Consider the following 19,069-nt stretch of genomic DNA (forward strand, 5'->3'; position numbering starts at 1 on the left):
CTGAGAGCCTATTTTGGGATGAGGCAACTACAGCTCAGAGAGGTGACACCCTTACCCTCTCTTCTAGGTCACTCAGCTCCTCTGTGACTGAGCTAGAAATCAAAGCCAGGGGGTAGGGGTGAGGGGCCTGCTTCCTGAGCTTGGGTCCTCCACCTGTGCTGTAGACATAGGGTCTGCAGAGTGCTGGCGCCTGGTGAGCATGCCATAAACAGCAGTGGTTACTGTCCCAGCAGGAAAGAGCAGTCCAGGAAGCCCGAGCCACTTGCGGGCAGTGCACGGTGGGGAAGAGCCTTCAAGGAACCACCTCCCTGCGGAGACCCTTCCCAGACATCTGAGGACCAGCAGGTGGGAAGGGCTCTGGGCAAGGTGGCTCTGGGACCCTGGGTCCCCCATGTCACAGACACTCTGCCTGCTCTGAGACTGTCTGGGGGGCTTGCAATGGAGGTGGGGGTCCTCCCTACCATATGGGGAGCAGTGGGGGTGAGTTCGTGTTCACAGGGGGATTTGTTTTGTATTGAGGTGTAGTGTACATACAGTAAAATGCAGAGATCTTATGTGATGAATTTTTACCTATTTTGCACCTGGACAATCACCACCAGATCAAGATACAGGCTATTTCCCTATCACCCCAGAGTCCCCGCCTACCTTTTGCTTGTCAATATCCCCTTCCTGAAGGCACCCACTGATCTGATTTCTATCCCCATCGATTAGTTTTGCCAGTATTTGTATTTAATGGAAACTGAATCACACAATAGGTACTCTTCTGTCTGGCTTGTGTTGCCCAGGTCCCGGGGAAGTGTAGCGTGGGCTTTCCAGGAAGGCCTCGTGCACCTTCATCTCTGCTTCCCCGCCAGCTCTCACCTGCTGCACTGCTTTAGGCGTTGTTATCTGCCACTGATAACTCCCTGAAGTAGAGGTGGCACCAATGGTGCCTGGGTCCCCAGGACCAGGCACCAGGCCAGTCCAGAGCCAACACTCAGAATGGGTCACAGCTCAGCCCCTCCGGGACATGTCCTGGCCAGGGTCCAGAGTTTCCATGGCCTACGAGTTCCTAAGGATCTGGCCCTCAGTCATGTCTCTGGCTTCATCTCTTCCCCTTTCTCCTCACTCTTCTTCAACCGCTGGCCACCTCGCTGGTCCTCAGAAACGCCAGGGATGCTCCTGCTATGGATTGAATTGTGTCCCCCAGGAATATGTGTTGGAACCCTAACCCCCTAAACCTGCGGATGTAATCCCATTTGGGATCAGAATTCCCTTCGTTAACGAAGCCATATCTGTGTAGGGCGTGTCTTAAACCTACTTAATGACTGTTGAGATGTAAAAAGAGCAGATTTGGCACAGAGAGAAGCAGCCACAAATGGGGGAAGATGGCTGCCATGTGGAGATCGCCAAGGAATGCCGAGAAGAACACCAGAGAAGTAGAGACAAAGGTTTTCCCCCAGAGCGGACAGAAAGAGCCTTCCCCTAGAGCCGGTGCCCTGAATTCAGACTTCTAGCCTCATAACTGTGAGAAAAGAAATTACTGGTCATTAAAGTCACCCATCTGTGGTATTTCTGAAAGAGCATCACTAAGAAACTAAGTCCACTCCCCCATCAGGATCTTTGCACTTGCTGCTTCCAATCCAAAAGTCTTTTTCTCAATATACTCACTTGGCTCCTCTCCCACTGCACCCAGGGATGCACTCAGATGCTCCCTTCTTAAAGGGGCCTCTCCTGACCTCATGACTATCTCACCCCACTCTGCTTTACTTTATCTTCATAGTACTTACCTGGCTTCCACACCCCACACTTAGCCATACTGTGGGGGTATCAAAGCCTCATCTGCGCTGGGGACAGGGGCCCCAGGAAGACAATTACTTCTTGATCTTTCTGAGCAAGATGTAATTAGTTTGGTCTGCAAGGTGGAGGATTGAGGTTAGACAGGAGTATACCTCTGCTTTCCCACACACCATAGCAATGGACACACTGTCATCATCTGTCTCCCTCGCCACACTGGTTGATCAATAATTTCTGACTCATGCATCATCCAAGGGTGGGGCATTGGGTCTGGTCCCAGAAAATGATGAATGAATGATTGTTGTGAATGAACGTAAATCAATCCATTCATTTGACAATATTTGCAGAGCAACTACTATGTACCAGGCACTTTTCTGAGCGCTGGACATACAAGCTGATGGTCTCTGCCCTCCTGTGTCTTAAGCTGTAGGTGGAGAGACAGATATTGAACAAGTAATTACATCACTGTTGGCAGATGGGATCTGCCGTGGGCCCTGAATGGTTCTGCACGTTCTTGTTGGGTATTGTTAAAAATGATCAAAACTAACCAAAATTTGAACATAAGGTTGTTTCAGAGCAGTTCATCTATCTGCATATAAGGAGACCATTTTATTTCCAGAAAAAGCAAATGGCTCGAAGAAACTAGGTACAATGAGGCTTTATAAAGAAGATAGGAAGGACAAATATAGAAGATCAAGCATAGGGTAATCCCAAGAAAGATGATCCAACTGAATGTGGAAATTATCAAACAACATCATTAATATCACACACAAGTAAAATTTTGCTGAAGATCATTCAAAAATAGCTGCAGCAGTACATCGACTGGGAACTGCCAGAAATTCGGGCTGGTTTCAGAAGAGGATGTGGAACCAGGGATATCATTGCTGATGTCAGATGGATCCTGGCTGAAAGCAGAGAATACCAGAAGGATGTTTACCTGTGTTTTATTGACTACGCAAAGGCATTCAATTGTGTAGATCATAACAAATTATGGATAACATTGCGAAGAATGGGAATTCCAGAACACTTAATTGTGCTCATGAGAACCTTTACATAGATCAAGAGGCAGTTGTTCGGACAGAACAAGGGGATACTGACTGGTTTAAAGTCAGGAAAGGTGTGCGTCAGGGTTGTATTCTTTCACCATACCTATTCAATCTGTATGCTGAGCAAATAATCTGAGAAGCTGGACTATATGAAGAAGAATGGGGCATCAGGATTGGAGGAAGACTTATTAACAACCTGCGTTATGCAGATGACACAACCTTGCTTGCTGAAAGTGAAGAGAACTTGAAGCACTTGCTGATGAAGATCAAAGACCACAGCCTTCAGTATGGATTGCACCTCAATGTCAGGAAAACAAAAATCCCCACAACTAGACCAATGAGCAACATCATGATAAACAGAGAAAAGATTGAAGTTGTCAAGGATTTCATTTCACTTGGATCCACAATCAACAGCCATGGAAGCAGGAGTCAAGAAATCAAAAGACACATTGCATTGGGTAAATCTGCTGCAAAGGACCTCTTCAAAGTGTTGAAGAGCAAAGATGTCACCCTGAAGACTAAGGTGCGCCTGACCCAAGCAATGGTATTTTCAATCACATCATATGCATGTGAAAGCTGGACAATGAATAACGAAGACAGAAGAAGAACTGACGCCTTTGAATTGTGGTGTTGGCGAAAAATAATGGATATACCATGGACTGCCAAAAGAATGAACAAATCTGTCTTAGAAGAAGTGCAACCAGAATGCTCCTTAGAAGCAAGGATGGCGAGACTGTGTCTTACATACTTTGGACATGTTATCAGGAAGGATCAGTCCCTGGAGAAGGACATCACACTTGGCAGAGTACAGGGTCAGCAGAAAAGAGGAAGACCCTCAACGAGGTGGATTGACACAGTGGCTGCGACAATGACCTCAAGCATAACAACGATTGTAAGGATGGCTGAGGACCGGGCAGTGTTTCGTTCTGTTGTGCACGGGGTCGCTATGAGTCGGGACTGACTCGATGGCACCTAACAACAACAGTCTCCTGAACTGTGAGAAAATAGATCTCTGTTCTGTAAAGTGACTCACTTGTGGTATTTGTGTTACAGCACTCCTAGGTAACTAAGACAGTGAGGAAGCAAGTCAGGTGACTGGGAGGAGACCATTCCAACCAGAGGGACCCGCAGGGGCAAAGGTCCTGAGGTAGGAGCATACTTGGAATATCTGAGGAACAGGCCAGGGGCCAGCATGGCTGGAGGGGCTGTTAGAGGGAGAGGGGCAGGAGATGAGGTCAGGGAGGTTGTCAAGGGCCAGAATGCAGGACCTCGAGGACAATGTAAGGCATTTGCAATGTACTCTGAGTGAGATGGGCTCCATTGGAGGGTTTAAATCAGAGAGGTGGCTTGCTCTGACGTCTGTTTTAAGAGGATGACCCTGACTTCTGTGGGGACAGGGAGCCTGTGAGAAGACCGTTACAAAAGTCCCAGTGAGGGAAGACAGTGGCATGGCTGGGTGGTGTGGTGGAGGTGGTAAGTGCTCAGCTTCTCGGATTCTGGGACTTTGAGGGTAGAACTGATGGGCTTGCTTACGGATTGGATGTGGAGCACGAAAGAGAGGAGGCAAGAATTTAGTTCTGAGCACCTGTAAGGATGGAGTTACCATAAACGGTGATGGGATAGGCGTGGGAGGGGCAGGTTTGGAGGGAATTAAGAGTTCTGCGAATGAGCATGAATGAATGGACGAAAGTGAACAAATGAACCACTGAATGCTTTCTTTCTCCGAGGTTCACGCCTGTCCCGCCAGCAGCACCTTATCTGCCTGAGGCCAAAGCCTGGACTCCCCTCAGAAAAGGGCTAGCGGTCCCTTTAAGAGACCATGAAGCTCCGCCCAGAGAGGGTCACGTGTCCCTCGGCCCCGCCCAAGGGGAAGGCTTCAGGGCGGTTTGAAAACCCGGCGCGCTCCGCGAGAGTCACGGTTCGGCCTGCGGCGAGGATGTCGGTGTTGAGGCCGCTGGACAAGTTGCCTGAGCTGAACACGGCCACCATCTTGGTAGGTCGCGTCCCCTGGCTCCTTTCCTCCTTGGCTACGCCTCCGCCGCCCTTTCCTTTGTGCTTAAGCGCTGCGCGGTCTATCCTGGCTGAAGTGGGTGGGGCGTGGGCGGGGGGCGGGAGAACCACGCTCTGAACCAATCGGCGTGGCCTCTCTGTGAGGCGGCCGGACCCCCCCACCAATCCCGGCTTCTGGTTGGTGGAGTGGGTGGGCGGTGCCCAGAGAAGACTCGATCTTCCCGCGTCGCGAGTCCGGCGGCCGGGAGGGCCTAGGCGGTCGGAGGACGGGCGGAGGCCGTAGTCCGCGCCGTGTAGACGGGACCAGCCGCTCCGAATGATCGCCCACCTCCGGCCCGCAGCCGTGCCTCCTCGCGGGAGTCCTCTTCTCAGTCAATGGCGCCCTCCGAGCGGGGCGGGAGTCCAGGAGTCGCGGCCGCAGCCGCAGGCGGTCGGTGTGTAGCCGGATCCCCGGGAGTGGTCGAAAGTGACTCTCCAGCCTGGGCATCGGTCGGTCGCCTTCTTTCTCTGGGCAGCTGGTGAGCACGGAGGATGCCCTTCTGCAGCAGCTGGCGGACTCGATGCTCCGGGAGGATTGCGCCTCCCAGCTGAATGTGTAAGTAGCGGGGAAGGGCCGTGTCCCTGAGCTGGCCTGTGGCCTTGACTCTGGCCTGAGCGTGGGGGAGGCAGGAGGCGGGCGCAGGTGGCCTGGTTGGCAGACCCCTCCATCCCAACACTGGTCTCAAGGTTCGTCCACGTTGTAGCATGTAGCAGAACTTCATTCTTTTTTATGGCTGCATAATATTCCATTTTGTGCATAGACTACATTTTTTTGATTCATTCATCTGTTGCTGGACTCGTGGGGTTTTTCTCCTTTTTGGTAAACTTTCGTGAACCAAAACGTCACAGTCCAACATGCCCTTTTCTGAACCTGGTCTCCATCCCAGCATGCGATGTGGCTGGCTACCCCCATGCCACCCGACGTCCAAATCTCCGTTTTGCCAAGGCAACCTCTGACCCACTGAGAGCCATCCTCCTGTCCAGATCGCTCTTGTCTGATTCCCTCTGTTAGTAATAACGGCTCCTCTCTGGCAGAGGGAATCAGACAAGAGCGATCTGGACAGGAGGACGGCTCTCAGTGGGTCACAGGCTGCTGCCTCCTGTTTAACAACGTTCAACAGATAGAGAGGGCCTCAATGTCCAGCACAGGGCACAGAGGATAAAACAACGAGAGACAGATACGTACGTTCCCTGTCCTCCTGGAGCTCACCCATCTAGCAGGGAAGAGGGTGTTATGAAGGAGAAGCGTAGGCTGCTTCAAGTGTAAAGGAAACCAAAACCAAATCTTGAGGGAGGTGGTCTGTTGCTGTAGTGTCTGATACCTTGCTTCCCAGGTATGAGGCAGTTACAACCATTATCCAAGTTCCACTGAGAGCCCGAAAGTCCTGCCCCTCAGCTCTAGTAGGTGTCAGACAGTCAGGGTGGTGACCATGTTGATATAAGGAGGAGCTCTTAGAATGGGATTGGGCAGAGCAGGAAGTGATGTGAATGGAGGTACCAGCCCTGCCCTCCTCTGTGCTCACCTGAGGTTGTCAGATGAACAGGTGAGGAGTCCCTGACAGCCTCTTCCCTAAGAGCAGCTTGTGAATGATCACTGCGAAGTGGGGACGTATATCTCTAGTCCTGTAATTCCTTGTTTTTCAGGCACTTGGCAAGGTCCCTCCCTCTGCCCTCCAGTGTGACCCGGCCCCGAATTGACCTGATTGTGTTTGTGGTGAACCTTCACAGCAAATACAGGTGAGAACCAGAGGATGGGGGCTGTCAGGGCTCAGGGGTCCCGGGACAGTGACCCCACTTATGATGGGAAGGAGGGGAAGCAGGGAGAGGCTGCCTGGGGTTAACCTAGAGGTGAGGAAGCAGGGGCTGGTAGGCCAGCATGCAGTGTTTAAAAGACACTGATAAATTTCGGCAGCGTCATTGGTTTGTTTGGCTGATGCTCTCTGAGGCCTGATTTGTACGCCTGACACCAGGTTGGAGTTGAACGAAGCAGACCCCTTATTCTTAAGGGGCTTCTCATCCAGTGGGGGAGGAGGCCAGACTTCTGAACAGTGACACCACCTGGGAGCTGTACTGTACAAGAAGGAAGCGCTAGGTTGGGAGTCCAAACAAGACATCTGATGCCCAGGAATTAGGTGTGGGAGGTCAGGGTAGACTTTGTGGTGGGCTTTGTGGTCTACTAAACTGACACCTAAAAGATGAGAAGGAGTTAACCAGGTGAAGATGGGAGTGAGCAGAATGTTCCAGGCAAAGAGTTAGCATAAAGGCTAGGAGGGGAAGGAACAGAGTGTGTTTGGAAGACTGTTAAGACCCACGTGAGGCCAGGAGCCTGGTCTAGTTTGGGGGCCCTGGCAGTAGCAGCAGGAGTGGGAGATGCCTGTGGCCCAGCCTGGCCTCTCTGTAGCATCTGGGAACCCTGGGACAGGATTGCAGCCAGCCCAGAGGAGTATAGAAGTAAGGCCTACCCTCTCCCCCATCCTGGGGGACAGCTCACTAGGGTTAGGCAGGAGCTCAGGGTCCAGCCCAGAAGCCACAGCAGACATCTAGTCATGTGGCAGGGCCTAAGGGAAGACTGTGGTGGAAATACTGGAAACTCAGAGGCGTGGAGGTACCAGGTACAACAGCAGTTAAGTCCAGAACTCACGAACTGACCTAGTGGGACAATCAGCAGTGGCTTCGGCCCCAATGGGTCTGAAAAACACTGGGCTTTGCCATGGTTGCCACAGCATCCTGGCTTATCAGATCTGCTGCTCTGTGGGTGAGGCTTCTGGTCTCTGATCCAGCCTTTGGAGGGTCCTGCTTCACAGCCACACTTAGGGGCAAGGTCCCTATTTTCCATCCCCACCTCTTTGCTGTTGGCCTCAGGCCTCGTTCTGACCAAGATGGCTTTTTGGCCAGGAGATGGCAGGTTCTGTCATCAGTGCCTAGACATCAGTGAATGAACGCCTTGACCTAGGAGGTCAAAGTGTCCCTAGTTTGGGGGAAAGGGTGTTTTCATACAGTTGGCACAACTGTAGGTTGCTATAACCATGTTGGAAAGCCATCTGACAATAAACCCACCCACCCAGTGCTGTCGAGTCGATTCTGACCCATAGCGACCTGATAGGACAGAGGAGAACTGCCCCATAGAGTTTCCAAGGAGCGCCTGGCAGATATGAACTGCCGACCCTTTGGTTAGCAGCCGTAGCACTTAGCCACTGCGCCACCAGGGTTTCCATCTGATGATACGTATCAATGTTTAAAGGAGTCCCTGGGTAACACAAACAGTTAAGTGCTCAACTACAGGGCACTAGCCAAAAGGTTGGCTGTTCGAACCCACCCAGAAATCCCTTGGAAGACAGACCTGGCCATCTGCTCAAGATCACAGCCTTGAAAATTCCATGAAGCAATTCTACTCTGCACACATGGGGTCTCCATGAGGTGAAATCGACTGGAAGGCAACTAATAACATCAGCATCTGAAAGGCCAGCCACTCTGCTCCTAGGATCTGTCCTACAGAAGCATTTGCTTGGATGTGCAAGGATACGTGTGAAAGGGCGTTCCTGGCTGCGTTCTTGTAAGTGGGAAATCGGAGACCACTTCTGGAAACCCAGAAACACTGGTGGCGTAGTGGTTAAGAGTCTGGCTGCCAACCAAAAGGTCAGCAGTTTGAACCCGCCAGATGCTCCCTGGAAACCCTATGGGGCAGTTCTAACCTGTCCTATAGGGTTACTATAAGTTGGGATCAACTCGACAGCAGCGGGCTTTATGGACACGCTGGTGGTGTAATGGGTAAGAGTGCAGCAGCTAACCAAGAGGTCAGCAGTTCAGTTCCACCAGGCGCTCCCTGGAAACCCTGTGGGGCAGTTCTGCTCTGTCTTACAGGGTTACTGTGAGTGGGAATCAACTTAATGGCAACAGGTATGTCTGTCACTGGAAAAACAGTTGGATCATGGTAGACCGTGAGGTCATTCGGAAGAATGTAACCACCAGCGATAGATGGTGGCGTAAAAGAAGGCAAAGTATAAACTAATACTGCGATTCCACTTGTGATGTTAAAAAAAAAAAATCCCAAAACTCAACTACACACTTAAATATATCCCTGTCTCTCTTTATATATGAAAAAAATTCTGCAAGTTCTAAACTGTTGCCAGCAGTCGCCTCTGGGGAGTTGGGAGTGAAGGACGGTGTTGAGAGAGGGGGGCTTTTCCTTCTTCCAGCACATCCGTATTTGCCAATTGATTCTTTTGCAAGCATGAATCACTTTGTGATTAAGAGTAATTAAAAAAATCAGAAGACCAAGCCTTGCTCTGGGGCTGTTTCCTGTGGTCTCCCGCCTTGCATGCTAGGGCCTTCCTGGCCTCCGAGGAGTAGGGTCTTCAGCTTTCTCTGGTGTAAGGTTTTGTCCTCTGGTTTGTTCTCTCACCCTGGCCTGGCCACCAGCCTCCAGAATGTCGAGGAGTCCCTGTGCCACGTGGACGCCAGCTTCTTCCTGGGGAAGGTGTGCTTCTTGGCCACAGGTGGTGAGTACATCCTTTGCCTGACCCTGCCCACCCCGCCCCCTGGCCCGCCCCAGGAGGGCTATGCAGAGGCAGCCTGGGTGATGGAAAGGACACGGGCCCTGCGGCTGTCAATCTTCCTAAACGCTTTACACTCTGAGCAGATAATGCTGCTGCTGCATGGGCCTCCCTGTGGCTTTCAGAGTGAAACCCCAACTCCCGTAAAGGCACGACATACGGTGCATTTTGACCTCTGCCTCCCTGCCTCGTCTCATCGGCTACGCTTGCCCGTTCTCTGGGCCGGCTTGTAGTTCTCTGAACAAGTCTGGCTGTTCTGAGACTTTGTCACATCAACAGTGGAAGTAGCAATAGCTAACCTTTACTGGGAGCCCCTGGGTGGCGCACACGGTTAGGTGCCCAGCTACTAACTGAAAGATTGGTGGTTCAGATACAATCAGAGGTCCCTCAGAAGGAAGTCCAGGTGATCTGCTTCTGAACAGGAAGCCACTGAGCCCCTGTGGAGCACCGTCCTGCGCCGACGCGCACGGGGCAGCCATTCTGCGCCGACGCACACGGGGCAGCCAGGAGCTGAAATCAACTCCACAGCAACTGGGGCTGGCGGGGGGGTTGTTTTGTTTTGCTTTGGGTTTTTAACCTTACTGAGCACTCGCTATTATCGCTGAGAAAACAGACGTCAAGTGGTTGAGTAACATCCCCAAGGCCACAGAGTTAAAAAGGGGTAGATTCACACCTAGGTAGTGTGCTCAGAGCCCATGATGACACTATGTGGCTTCTCTCAAATAGGTCTTTGCTTTTTGTCTCGCTAACCTGTACTAACGTCTCCAAACACAGCTTCATTGTCACCTTCTGGGGAAAGCCTCCTTGCCCCATCTCACTCAATGGCTTCCCATCTCTGGGAGCGCTCTCACCCTTCCAGCATCACTGATCGGCATCTGACTGGGCGGCCTCCCCAGCAGAGCTGGGAGCTCCCTGGGGACAAGAGAGGAGGGCTGGCACGGATTATTCTCAGTAGACATTGGCAAACAGAAGAATGCCAGGGAATTCCTGTATATTGGTTCATTGGATCTTTACGGTTACTCAGGGCAACAGGGGCTACCATTGTCCTCACTTTTTAGTTAAGGAGCCTCAGGTTCTTATAGAGCACTTTCTCGAAGTGACCTTGATCTTCCTGACTGCCCTGAAAAGAAAATAGGAGAAGATGACCAACCCATTGACTAGAAAGCAGCTGCGGCCCAGAGGGGCAGCGCATTCCTCGCCCGAGCTCCGTGGCTCCCAGCTGTGGAGGCTTAGGTGCTGGCGCCAGCCTCGTAGCACTCACGGCTTCTTTGCAGCTGGACAGGAGAGTCACTGCAGCATCCACCACAACACCGTCGTGACGCTGGCCCGCACCTACCGTAGCCCTCTGCTCTTCTGTGACCTGAAGGTGAGGACCCCACGCTGGTGGCAGGGACGCGCGGGTGGGGTGGGGCAGGGCCAGGCAGCCCCGGTGGACATGTAGGGAGTGTTGACCGAAGGGCTGTAGGGCACCGAGGGAAGTTGCTCCTGCTGTAGAGACACAGTTGCTAGTTCGAATCCTGGCTTCTCCATTTCCCTGGGCAGGTCACCCTAAGCCTCAGGGTACACACCTGTAAAATGGGGGTGCCTCTTAGGTGCCAGGCTCTATCACTTGCTGCCTTGCTCTTTAGTTCGGTTTTCTCTGCACTTATAACTCGATCTTGCGTGTGCGTTTGTGGGCCATGTTAATACCACGTTTTCCCACGAGGTGTGAGTGCTGTGAGCCAGGCAGCGTGTCCATCTCGTGAATCGGTGTATCCTCCTGTCCACCTGGCAGTCAGGTGCCTAATGTCCCCCTTACCTCCCTGGGTGGTGGACCTTCTCAGATTCATGCCTGTGTCCCAGTCCCAGCCCAGGTCTCATAGTCACACAGCTAGTAAGGAGGTGGTAGGGCCAGCGGGTTGGTATGCACCTCTCTCCCTGCTTTGTAGCCTCTGCCTGTGTGGCCTTGAACAAGTCACCTCCCTCCCCCGCAGCCTGGGTTTTCTCTTCTGTGAGAGGGAATCACCATCTTCACTCTACATCTCAGATGCGCATGGGTGGCCATTCAGCCAGCTGTGGTGCCAGCTAAAGGAGCCCTGGTGGCGCAGCAGTTAATTGCTCAGCTGCTAAAGGAAAGGTTAGCGGTTTGAACCCACCAGCCGCTCTGCAGGAGAAAGATGTGGCAGCCTGCTTCTGTAAGGATTACAGCCTTGGAAGCCCTGTGGAGCAGCTCTATTCTGTCCTACAAGGTCACTATGAATCAGAATCAGCTTGATGGCAATGGTTTTGGGTTTTTTTGTGTGTTTTTTTGGTGCCAGCTAACCTACGAACCCACTGCAGTGGCTAAGCACTCGGCTGCTAACCAAAAAGTCAGCAGTTTGAACCCACCAGCCACTCCACAAGGGAAAGGTATGGCAGTCTGCTTCCATAAAGATTTACAGCCTTGGAAACCCTACAGGGAAGTTCTACATTGTCCTACAGGGTCACTATGAGTTGGAATCGACTCAATGGCAATGGGTTTGGTTTTGGTTTGGTAACGCTTGAGGGCAGTACAGTTCTGTGTGTGGCCACAAGGCGGCAGGCCATACCAGGCCCATGTTCTTGTTGCGTTTTAGAGAATGTCTCTCAAGAAAAAGCCTATTGGGCCCCGTGGTCAACTGTCTGGGGAAGCAGGAGCCCAGTCTGGCCCACCAGCAGAAACTCCTGCTCAGAACATGGGTCTGGCCTTCCCTCAGGTAAAACCCTGGGTCTTTGGACAGCCCCCACTCCTCATACCTGTGCTGACCTACATGACCGGGCGTGAGCCTGGCCTGTGTGGCGAGAACCATCAGCTCCGTTTTACAGATGAGTAAGCTGTGATGGTTTAGGTTGTGTGTCAACTTGGCTGGGCCGTGGCTCTCAGTGGTTTGACAGTCACATGATGTGATCATTTCCATGATGAGGTTTGATATTATGCGATCATCTCCATGATGGATCTGCCGTGAGTAGCCAGTCAGTTGAAAAGGAGCTTCCTTGGGCGTGTGGTCTGCACTGAGTAGAAGTGGACATTCTGGCAAGGCTTGGGGGCTTTTGCTCGTTCTGGATCCTGCAGCTGGCTCCTGTTCATCTGAGCTCTGGTTTTTGGGACTTGAGCTAGTAGCTCACCTGCAGCCTTGCCTGCCGATCTTGGGATTCATCGATCTTCCCAACCTGTGAACAAGAGTCCTACTCCCTGACCTGTCGATCTTGGGTTCGCCAGCCCCTGCAACTACATGAATCAGGCGAAGCCTCTATCCTGACCCACGACTTGGAATGTTCCAGCCTCTACAACCATGTGAGCCATTTCCTTGATATAAATCTCTCTCTATATATATATTTATACGCTTTACTGGTTTTGCTTCTCTAGAGAACCCAGCCTAAAACAGAAGTGCACTCAGGGAGGGGTGTGATTCACCCAGTGAGATCCCTCCCTAGGCCACTTGCTGGTCCCTGGGGACACAGATGACTCAGACCGTGCCCATCCTCTCAATGCAGCGAGATAGACAGAGGTGTGACAATGCCACAGAAGAAGGGTGTGCAGGCTTTGAAAGGCCTGCAGTTGATGGGGCAGAAAGACAGTGTGAACGGACTTGTCCCTGGAGCATGAAGTGTGGGCTGGAGGAGGCCCAGCCAGAGGCAGGGAGCTGGGGCCGAGGCTGCACCAAGGCAGACGCAGAGCCTGAGCTAGAGCAGGTGCAGCCTGGAGATGGCTCGGGGGCAAAGGCCAGAGAACTTGGGGTGAGAGGGTTCATTCCACAAATACATCTCACACATCTGCAGTGTGCCAAGCACTGTTCTAGGCACCAGGGATACAGCATGAGACAAAACAGAAAATAAAATCCCATTCTAGTGGAGGAAACAGACAAGGTAAAGAAGTAGAAGGTGTACTGTTAAAAAACGAGCTGGTGACATGTCAGGTAGTAGTAAAGGGGTAACATTTAGATAGGGTGACCAGGGAGGTCCTCAATGAGAAAGAGACTTTTAAATAAAGACTTGAAGGCAGAGAGAGTGGAGGGAAGCAGCAGGCTGTCTCATTAGGGGGAGAGTGGAAAAAAGTTAGGAGTATATAGCAAGGTGTATATAAATTTTTGTATGAGGGACTAACTTGATTTGTAAACTTTCACTTAAAGCACAATAAAAATTAAAAAAAAAAAAAGACTTGAAGGCAGCAAGAGAGTAAGCCGTGGAGATAGCTTGTAGAAGAGCACACCAGGCAGGGAAACAGCAAGTGCAAAGGCTCTGAGGTTAGAACTTTCCTGGTGTGTTCAAGGCCCAGCAAGGAGGCCCCGATGCTAGAACAGAGCAGAGGAGGGGCAGCGTAGTGGGAGGTGAATCAGAGCATAAAACCCCCATTGCCATCAAGTCAGTTTTGACTCATAGCGACTGTAGGACAGAGTAGAACTGCCCCACAGGGTTTCCAAGGCTGCACATCTTCACAGAAGCAGACTGCCATGTCTTTCTCCCACAGAGCACCTGGTGGTTTCCAACTGCCGACCTTTTGGTTAGCAGCCAAGCACTTAACCACTGTACCACCAGGGCTTCTTGAATCAGAGTATAATGGGGACAAATCACCAGGGTCTTGTGGGTCACAGGAAAGGTAGTGGCTTTTACTCTGAGTGAGACGGAAGTTGCCAAGGATTTCATTTTACTTGGATCCATGATCAACGCCCATGGAAGCAGTGGTCAAGAAATCAAAGGGCACGTTGCATTGTGCAAATCTGGTTCAAAAGACCTCTTTAAAGTGTTAAAAAGCAAAGATGTCACCTTCAGGACTAAGGTACACCTGACCCAAGCCATGGTGCTTTCAATTGCCTCATATGCATGTGAAAGCTGGACAATGAATAAGAGAGAACGAAGAAGAATTGATGCCTTTAAATTATGGTGTTGGCAAAGAATATCGAATATACCATGGGCTGCCAGAAGAACGAACAAATCTGTCTTGGGCGAAGTACAGCCAGAATGCTTCTTGGGAGCAAGGATGGCAAGACTATGTCTCACATACTTTGGAAGTGTTGTCAGGAGGGACCAGTCCCTGGAGAAGGACATCATGCTTGGTAAAGTAGAGGGTCAGCAAAAAAGAGGAAGACCCTCAACAAGATGGATTGACACAGTGGCTGCAACAGTGGGCTCAAGCCTAACAATGATTGTAAGGATGGCGCAGGACAGGGCAGTGTTTGGTTCTGTTGTATCTGGGTTGTGGAGTCCGAACCAACTTGGCGGCACAACAAGATGGGAGCCAGTGAAGGGGTTGGAGTCTGGCAGGGATGCGGCCTGACTTGGGCTTTCACTGGACCCTTCTGACTGCTAAGTGGAGAGTAGACTGAAGGAAGGCCAGGGCAGAACTGGGGAGATGGGTTCAGAGACCAATTCAGGAAGAGTTAAGAGTGTCCTGGGCCAGATGGTAGCTGGGGAGGGTCATGGTCTGCAGTTCTGGGTGGGTTTCCAGGGTGGAGCCAACAGAAGGTGCTGGCAGCCTAGACACGAGATGTGAGAGACGGGAGTCAGGGACCACTCTGAGGTTTCCAGCCTGAGCCCCGGGAAGGGGGCAGTTGCCTTTGGCTTTGATGGGGAAAAATACAGGGGGGGCAGGTTTTGGGGGGCCTCTCCGGGGCTCCAATTTGGACAAGCTGAGATGAAGGTGGCTCTCAGGGGTCTGTGTGGAGAAATTGAGGCAGCTGCAGGTGTGCCTGCGTGTGAAGTTCAGGGAAGGATCTGAGCTGGAGACATGACGGGGGAGTCATCACAATCAGAGGGCTTTAAAACCATGGAACTGGATGAGGTCACCGAGGGTGGGAGTGTGGGCGTGAGACCTGGGGCGCCCTGGCATTTAGATGTTGGAGTGAAAAGGAGGCAGCAGCTTGTAAGGTGTGGGGAAAGCCTGGGTGAGTGTAGGGTCCCAGGAAAAAAAAAAAAAAACAGGTGCCGTCAAGTCGATTCTGACTCCTAGTGACCTTGTGTGTCAGAGTAGAGCTGTGCCCTGTAAGGTGTTCAGTGGCTGATTTTTCAGAAATAGATTGCCAGGCCTTCAGAGGCACCCCTGGTGTACTCAACTTCTCAGTAGTCGAGTGCATTTGCACCCGCCAGGGACCCCGGAGTCCTGGAAGCCAGGTGGAAAAGTATTTCAAGAAGGAGGGAGGGGTAGCTGTGGCAGATGCTGCCAAAAGGGCCGGTGAGCCAACTGAGAAGTTACCACTGAGTGGGTACCACAGAGGTCATGGTTGACAGGTGGCGGGATAGGAGCAGGAGGACCATGACCCAGGACATCTTGCTTTCTAGTTTGGGTGATGGAGTAGACGGTGCGCCCTCCTTCTCCCAGCTAGAGAGGGAACGGGGCAGACATCTGGACATTATCATTGACTCTTCCAACAAATGTTTCTAGATCATCTCTTATTTGCCTGGCACTAGGCAGTGCCAGGAGCCCTGGTGGTGCAGTGGTGAAGAGCTCAGCTGCTAACCAAAAGGTTAGCGGTTTGAATCCACCAGCCACTCCTTAGAAACCCTGTGGGGCAGTTTCTCCTCCATCCCATAGAGTCGCTGTGAGTTGGAGTTGATTCGGTGGCACACAACAACAATGACAGGCAGTGCCAGGGTCTAGAACTGTCTTGTTGCCCTGCCTAGCCCTGAGGCTCCTCTGTGCCCACCAGCCTTTACATGCCTGACAAAGCGACCTTTGTTCATGTGTCCTGCCTCTCCTGGTGAGGGCCTCTGTCTGTCCTCCCCCCATTCCCATCTCTTGGTCCCAGGTCGATGAGCCTTTGGGCCATGTAGCCTGGGCGTGGTTGCAGCTGGCCCATTTCAGTCCCCAGCTCTGCAGTCACTAACTGTGTGACCCTAGATGGTTTCCTTAACCTCACCACCCTTGCTTGCTCAGCCCTATTTCCTCTCGAGCAGGGGTCATAGTCTCTGGGAGTCCCTTTCTGGAGGCCATTTGAACGATTCGGTGAGCTAAGGGTTGGAAGTTGCTTGTTGGTTTGTGAAGTGTGACGTGAACAGGGTGGGAATGGGGCATGGCTGGGATGGGCAGCGGAGCCCTGAGCAGCCCCATGTTGCTCAGCTCCTGTGCCCCTGGTGGCCTGTGCAGCCACTCTGGTGACAAGGAGCAGGGCAGGCCCCCCACCTGGCTTACTGCTGTTCTGCTCTCTCCCTGCAGGTGGAAAACTTCCGGGTTACCATGGCGCAGCGCCTGGTGCGGATGCTGCAGGTCTGTGCCGGCCACACACCTGGTGTCTCAGCCCTGAGCCTGGTGTCCCTGTTGCAGAGCCCTGAGAGTCCCTCCCTGGAGGACCTGTGAGGTCACCATGCAGGCTGCCCTCCATACAACTCAGTGTCCAGGTGGCTCGAGAAACACTTAGCAGTGGTGGAGCCCATGGCAGGGCCGGCAGGCCCGGGCAGCCAGTCCCATGGTTTCCCAGATGCCCTTCAGAGCGGGCTCCTCTGAGCTGTGGCAGGGAGGGGAGGACAGGAGGAAGGAGCCCAGCAGGCAGCGCCAGCCCCCTCACTGCCCCCTCGCTGCAGCACAGCCCGTGTCTTTACCCGCCTGATGTGTTACGCTTCTACTTAAGATTTCTCACAAACAAAGGGTCGGCAGCTGAAAACAGTTTGAAAATCACCGGCCTCCTCCACCACTTTGATTTTGCAGATGAGGAAACTGACTCAGAGCAATTAAGCGTGGGGTGGGGTGGGGGAGCTTGGACTCCATCAGCCCCATCTGACTGCCTAGCCCTGCTGTTTCTATGGCTCCTGGCTGTTGCCTCTTACAGCCGCAGTTTCCCTGTGTGTAAAATGGAGATTGTTCTGCTTACCTTGTCAAGTTGTGAGGACGGGATGCAATGATAAGGTGAGGTACCTGAGACTGTGTTACTCCCTCTGCTTCTTTTTTTTACACCTGCTCTGTTGCGTAATTTCATAATAAATGTTGTTAATGCCAAGCACAGGGCCGGGCAGGCCCTCAGGGGGTAGTCACTGTTACGTGAGATCACACAGCCCCAAGTGCCAACACTGGCCGCAGCATTTGGTGAGTGGGAGCCACACCACCAGCCTCATGCATCTGTGAGAATCACGTGAGAGATGCGGCCGAGGGCTGGCTTCAGGGCTGGCAGCGAGACATGTACAGTGACGATTGCTTTCCTCCTCCTTCCGGTCTAATCAGGAATTTGCGGAAGCGTTGGGGCTGGGATCCAGAAACCCTGTCAGCCTGGTCAGGGCTCCTGCCGCTCCACAGAGGCCGGCTTGGCGTATGGGGGAGGGAAAGGGGGTCTGGTGGCTCCCTCCCCTCCAGCACAAGGGCCTGCCCACCGTGCTCAGGCCGCAGGACAGTCCCTGCAGGAGGCCCTGCAGGGCCAGCACTCTGGGGCCTCGGCTTCAATGTCACCATCGCGACCAGGGCTCCTGCCGACATCAGAGGGGGCTCTTCATGAAGGATGGGCCAGCTGATGACTCATTGTAGGCGTCCTGAGGGGCGCTGCTTTCTCCTTCCTGTCTTTCTGCTCCTCTAGGTGCCTTCGAGAGCCTCACCCAGCACCCCCACCCCTAGGTGCTCAGTAGGTACTGTAGACGCCAGGCTGTCTCTGAGGCAGCCCCTGGGGCCCCACCAAGAACCTACAGCGTAGACTCCAGCAAGTTCTCATCACTGGCATTTGCGGGACACGTCACGCTTTATGGAGCTTTTCTCACACAGCAGCAGCTCCTGTCCCCCCTACAGCCCTGTGAGGCTGATTGTGTTTCCCCATTTCACAATTGATGAAACCGAGACTTGTAGTGAGAAGGGTGTCCACAGTCACAGCTGGTCAACAGCAGAACCCAGCCTTTGGCCCACTATGCTTTTCCCTCTGTCGCCTTCTTATGTGTCTTTGTTGTTGGACAGAGGCATGGGCTTCACTGGGCAGGCCCTGAGCCCAGGATACAGGAGTGGTGCGGACAGGCCTTGCCCCTGAGAAGCAGCGTCTGGAAAAGCCCCATAAAATCCACCGCGCACAGTGGGCCGGGCCTCAGGACAGGCTGCTGTGGCACCACCGGCACAGAGGGGAGCTCTGGGGGCATCGAGGGCTGAGGCAGGCTTCACAGAGGAGAGGGCTGGTGAGCAAGTAGCGGGGGCAGGGCAGGGGCCCAGGGCCAAGGTGCGGGGGCTGGTTGATGCCACAGGAGCAGGGGGCGGATCGGAGCATGGGCCTTGAGCAGGCCTGTGGCTGGCAGCAAGGAACTCCCTTAGTGTTGGCCGGGTGTGCCGGCTTCTGTGCTGAGCGGGGGCTGGAGGTGAGGTGAAGGTCGGCACTGACCCCCGAGGCCCCTGGGAACCAGCACAGGTGGTGGAGACAACCCCAGGCCCTGAATGGTGCCTGCAGTGTGTGCAGCCCCTCAGTAGCCTGGGCCATGAAGGGCAGAGCTTTGCAGGGCCCGGGGAGGTCGGCGGGGGGTGGGGGGGGGTGTCCATAAAGAGGAGGAAGACAGTGTGCACCCACCTGCTGCTCCTCTGGGCACCCCACTGCTTTTTCTGGAGTCAAGGGGAGGCCCTCCGCCCAGCCAGCATGGGGGCATGGGGCACACTCTCACAGGCCCCTGTGCCACATTTTCTTTGCCACCTGGTGCCGTTTAAGAAGAGAAGTGGCGTCATATTCCCCAGCCTAAGGTCTGGGAGCCTTTCAAGTGCTG

At 53.1% G+C, this 19,069-nt stretch overlaps 1 protein-coding gene across 2 annotated transcripts; it reads left to right on the forward strand.

Moving 5' to 3' along the window:
* The first annotated feature begins 2,248 nt into the window (after positions 1–2,248).
* On the forward strand, positions 2,249–17,271 carry CENPM (centromere protein M). Of its 2 annotated transcripts, XM_003419735.4 has the most exons (6): positions 2,292–4,815; positions 5,348–5,427; positions 6,516–6,608; positions 9,291–9,370; positions 10,699–10,790; positions 16,572–17,271. In XM_003419735.4, exons 1-6 carry the CDS (start codon positions 4,642–4,644, stop codon positions 16,710–16,712), a joined length of 660 nt encoding a protein of 219 aa, XP_003419783.2. In that variant the 5' UTR covers positions 2,292–4,641; the 3' UTR covers positions 16,713–17,271. The 2 variants fall into 2 exon arrangements, with proteins under 2 accessions (XP_010597603.2, XP_003419783.2); XM_010599301.3 differs by lacking the exons at positions 10,699–10,790; positions 16,572–17,271 and adding an exon at positions 10,553–10,686 and having other exon boundaries at positions 2,249–4,815.
* The last annotated feature ends 1,798 nt before the right edge of the window (positions 17,272–19,069 follow it).

This window comes from Loxodonta africana, chromosome 4 (genome assembly GCF_030014295.1).
Source record: "Loxodonta africana isolate mLoxAfr1 chromosome 4, mLoxAfr1.hap2, whole genome shotgun sequence".
NCBI lineage: Eukaryota > Metazoa > Chordata > Mammalia > Proboscidea > Elephantidae > Loxodonta > Loxodonta africana.

Excerpts from the sequence above, each read along its gene's own strand:
- CENPM (XM_003419735.4), top strand. The coding sequence starts at position 4,642 with ATGAAGCTCCGCCCAGAGAGGGTCACGTGTCCCTCGGCCCCGCCCAAG. Across the intron at positions 5,428-6,515 it reads TGCGCCTCCCAGCTGAATGT|GCACTTGGCAAGGTCCCTCC; the intron begins GTAAGTAGCGGG and ends CTTGTTTTTCAG. Across the intron at positions 9,371-10,698 it reads GTGCTTCTTGGCCACAGGTG|CTGGACAGGAGAGTCACTGC; the intron begins GTGAGTACATCC and ends GCTTCTTTGCAG.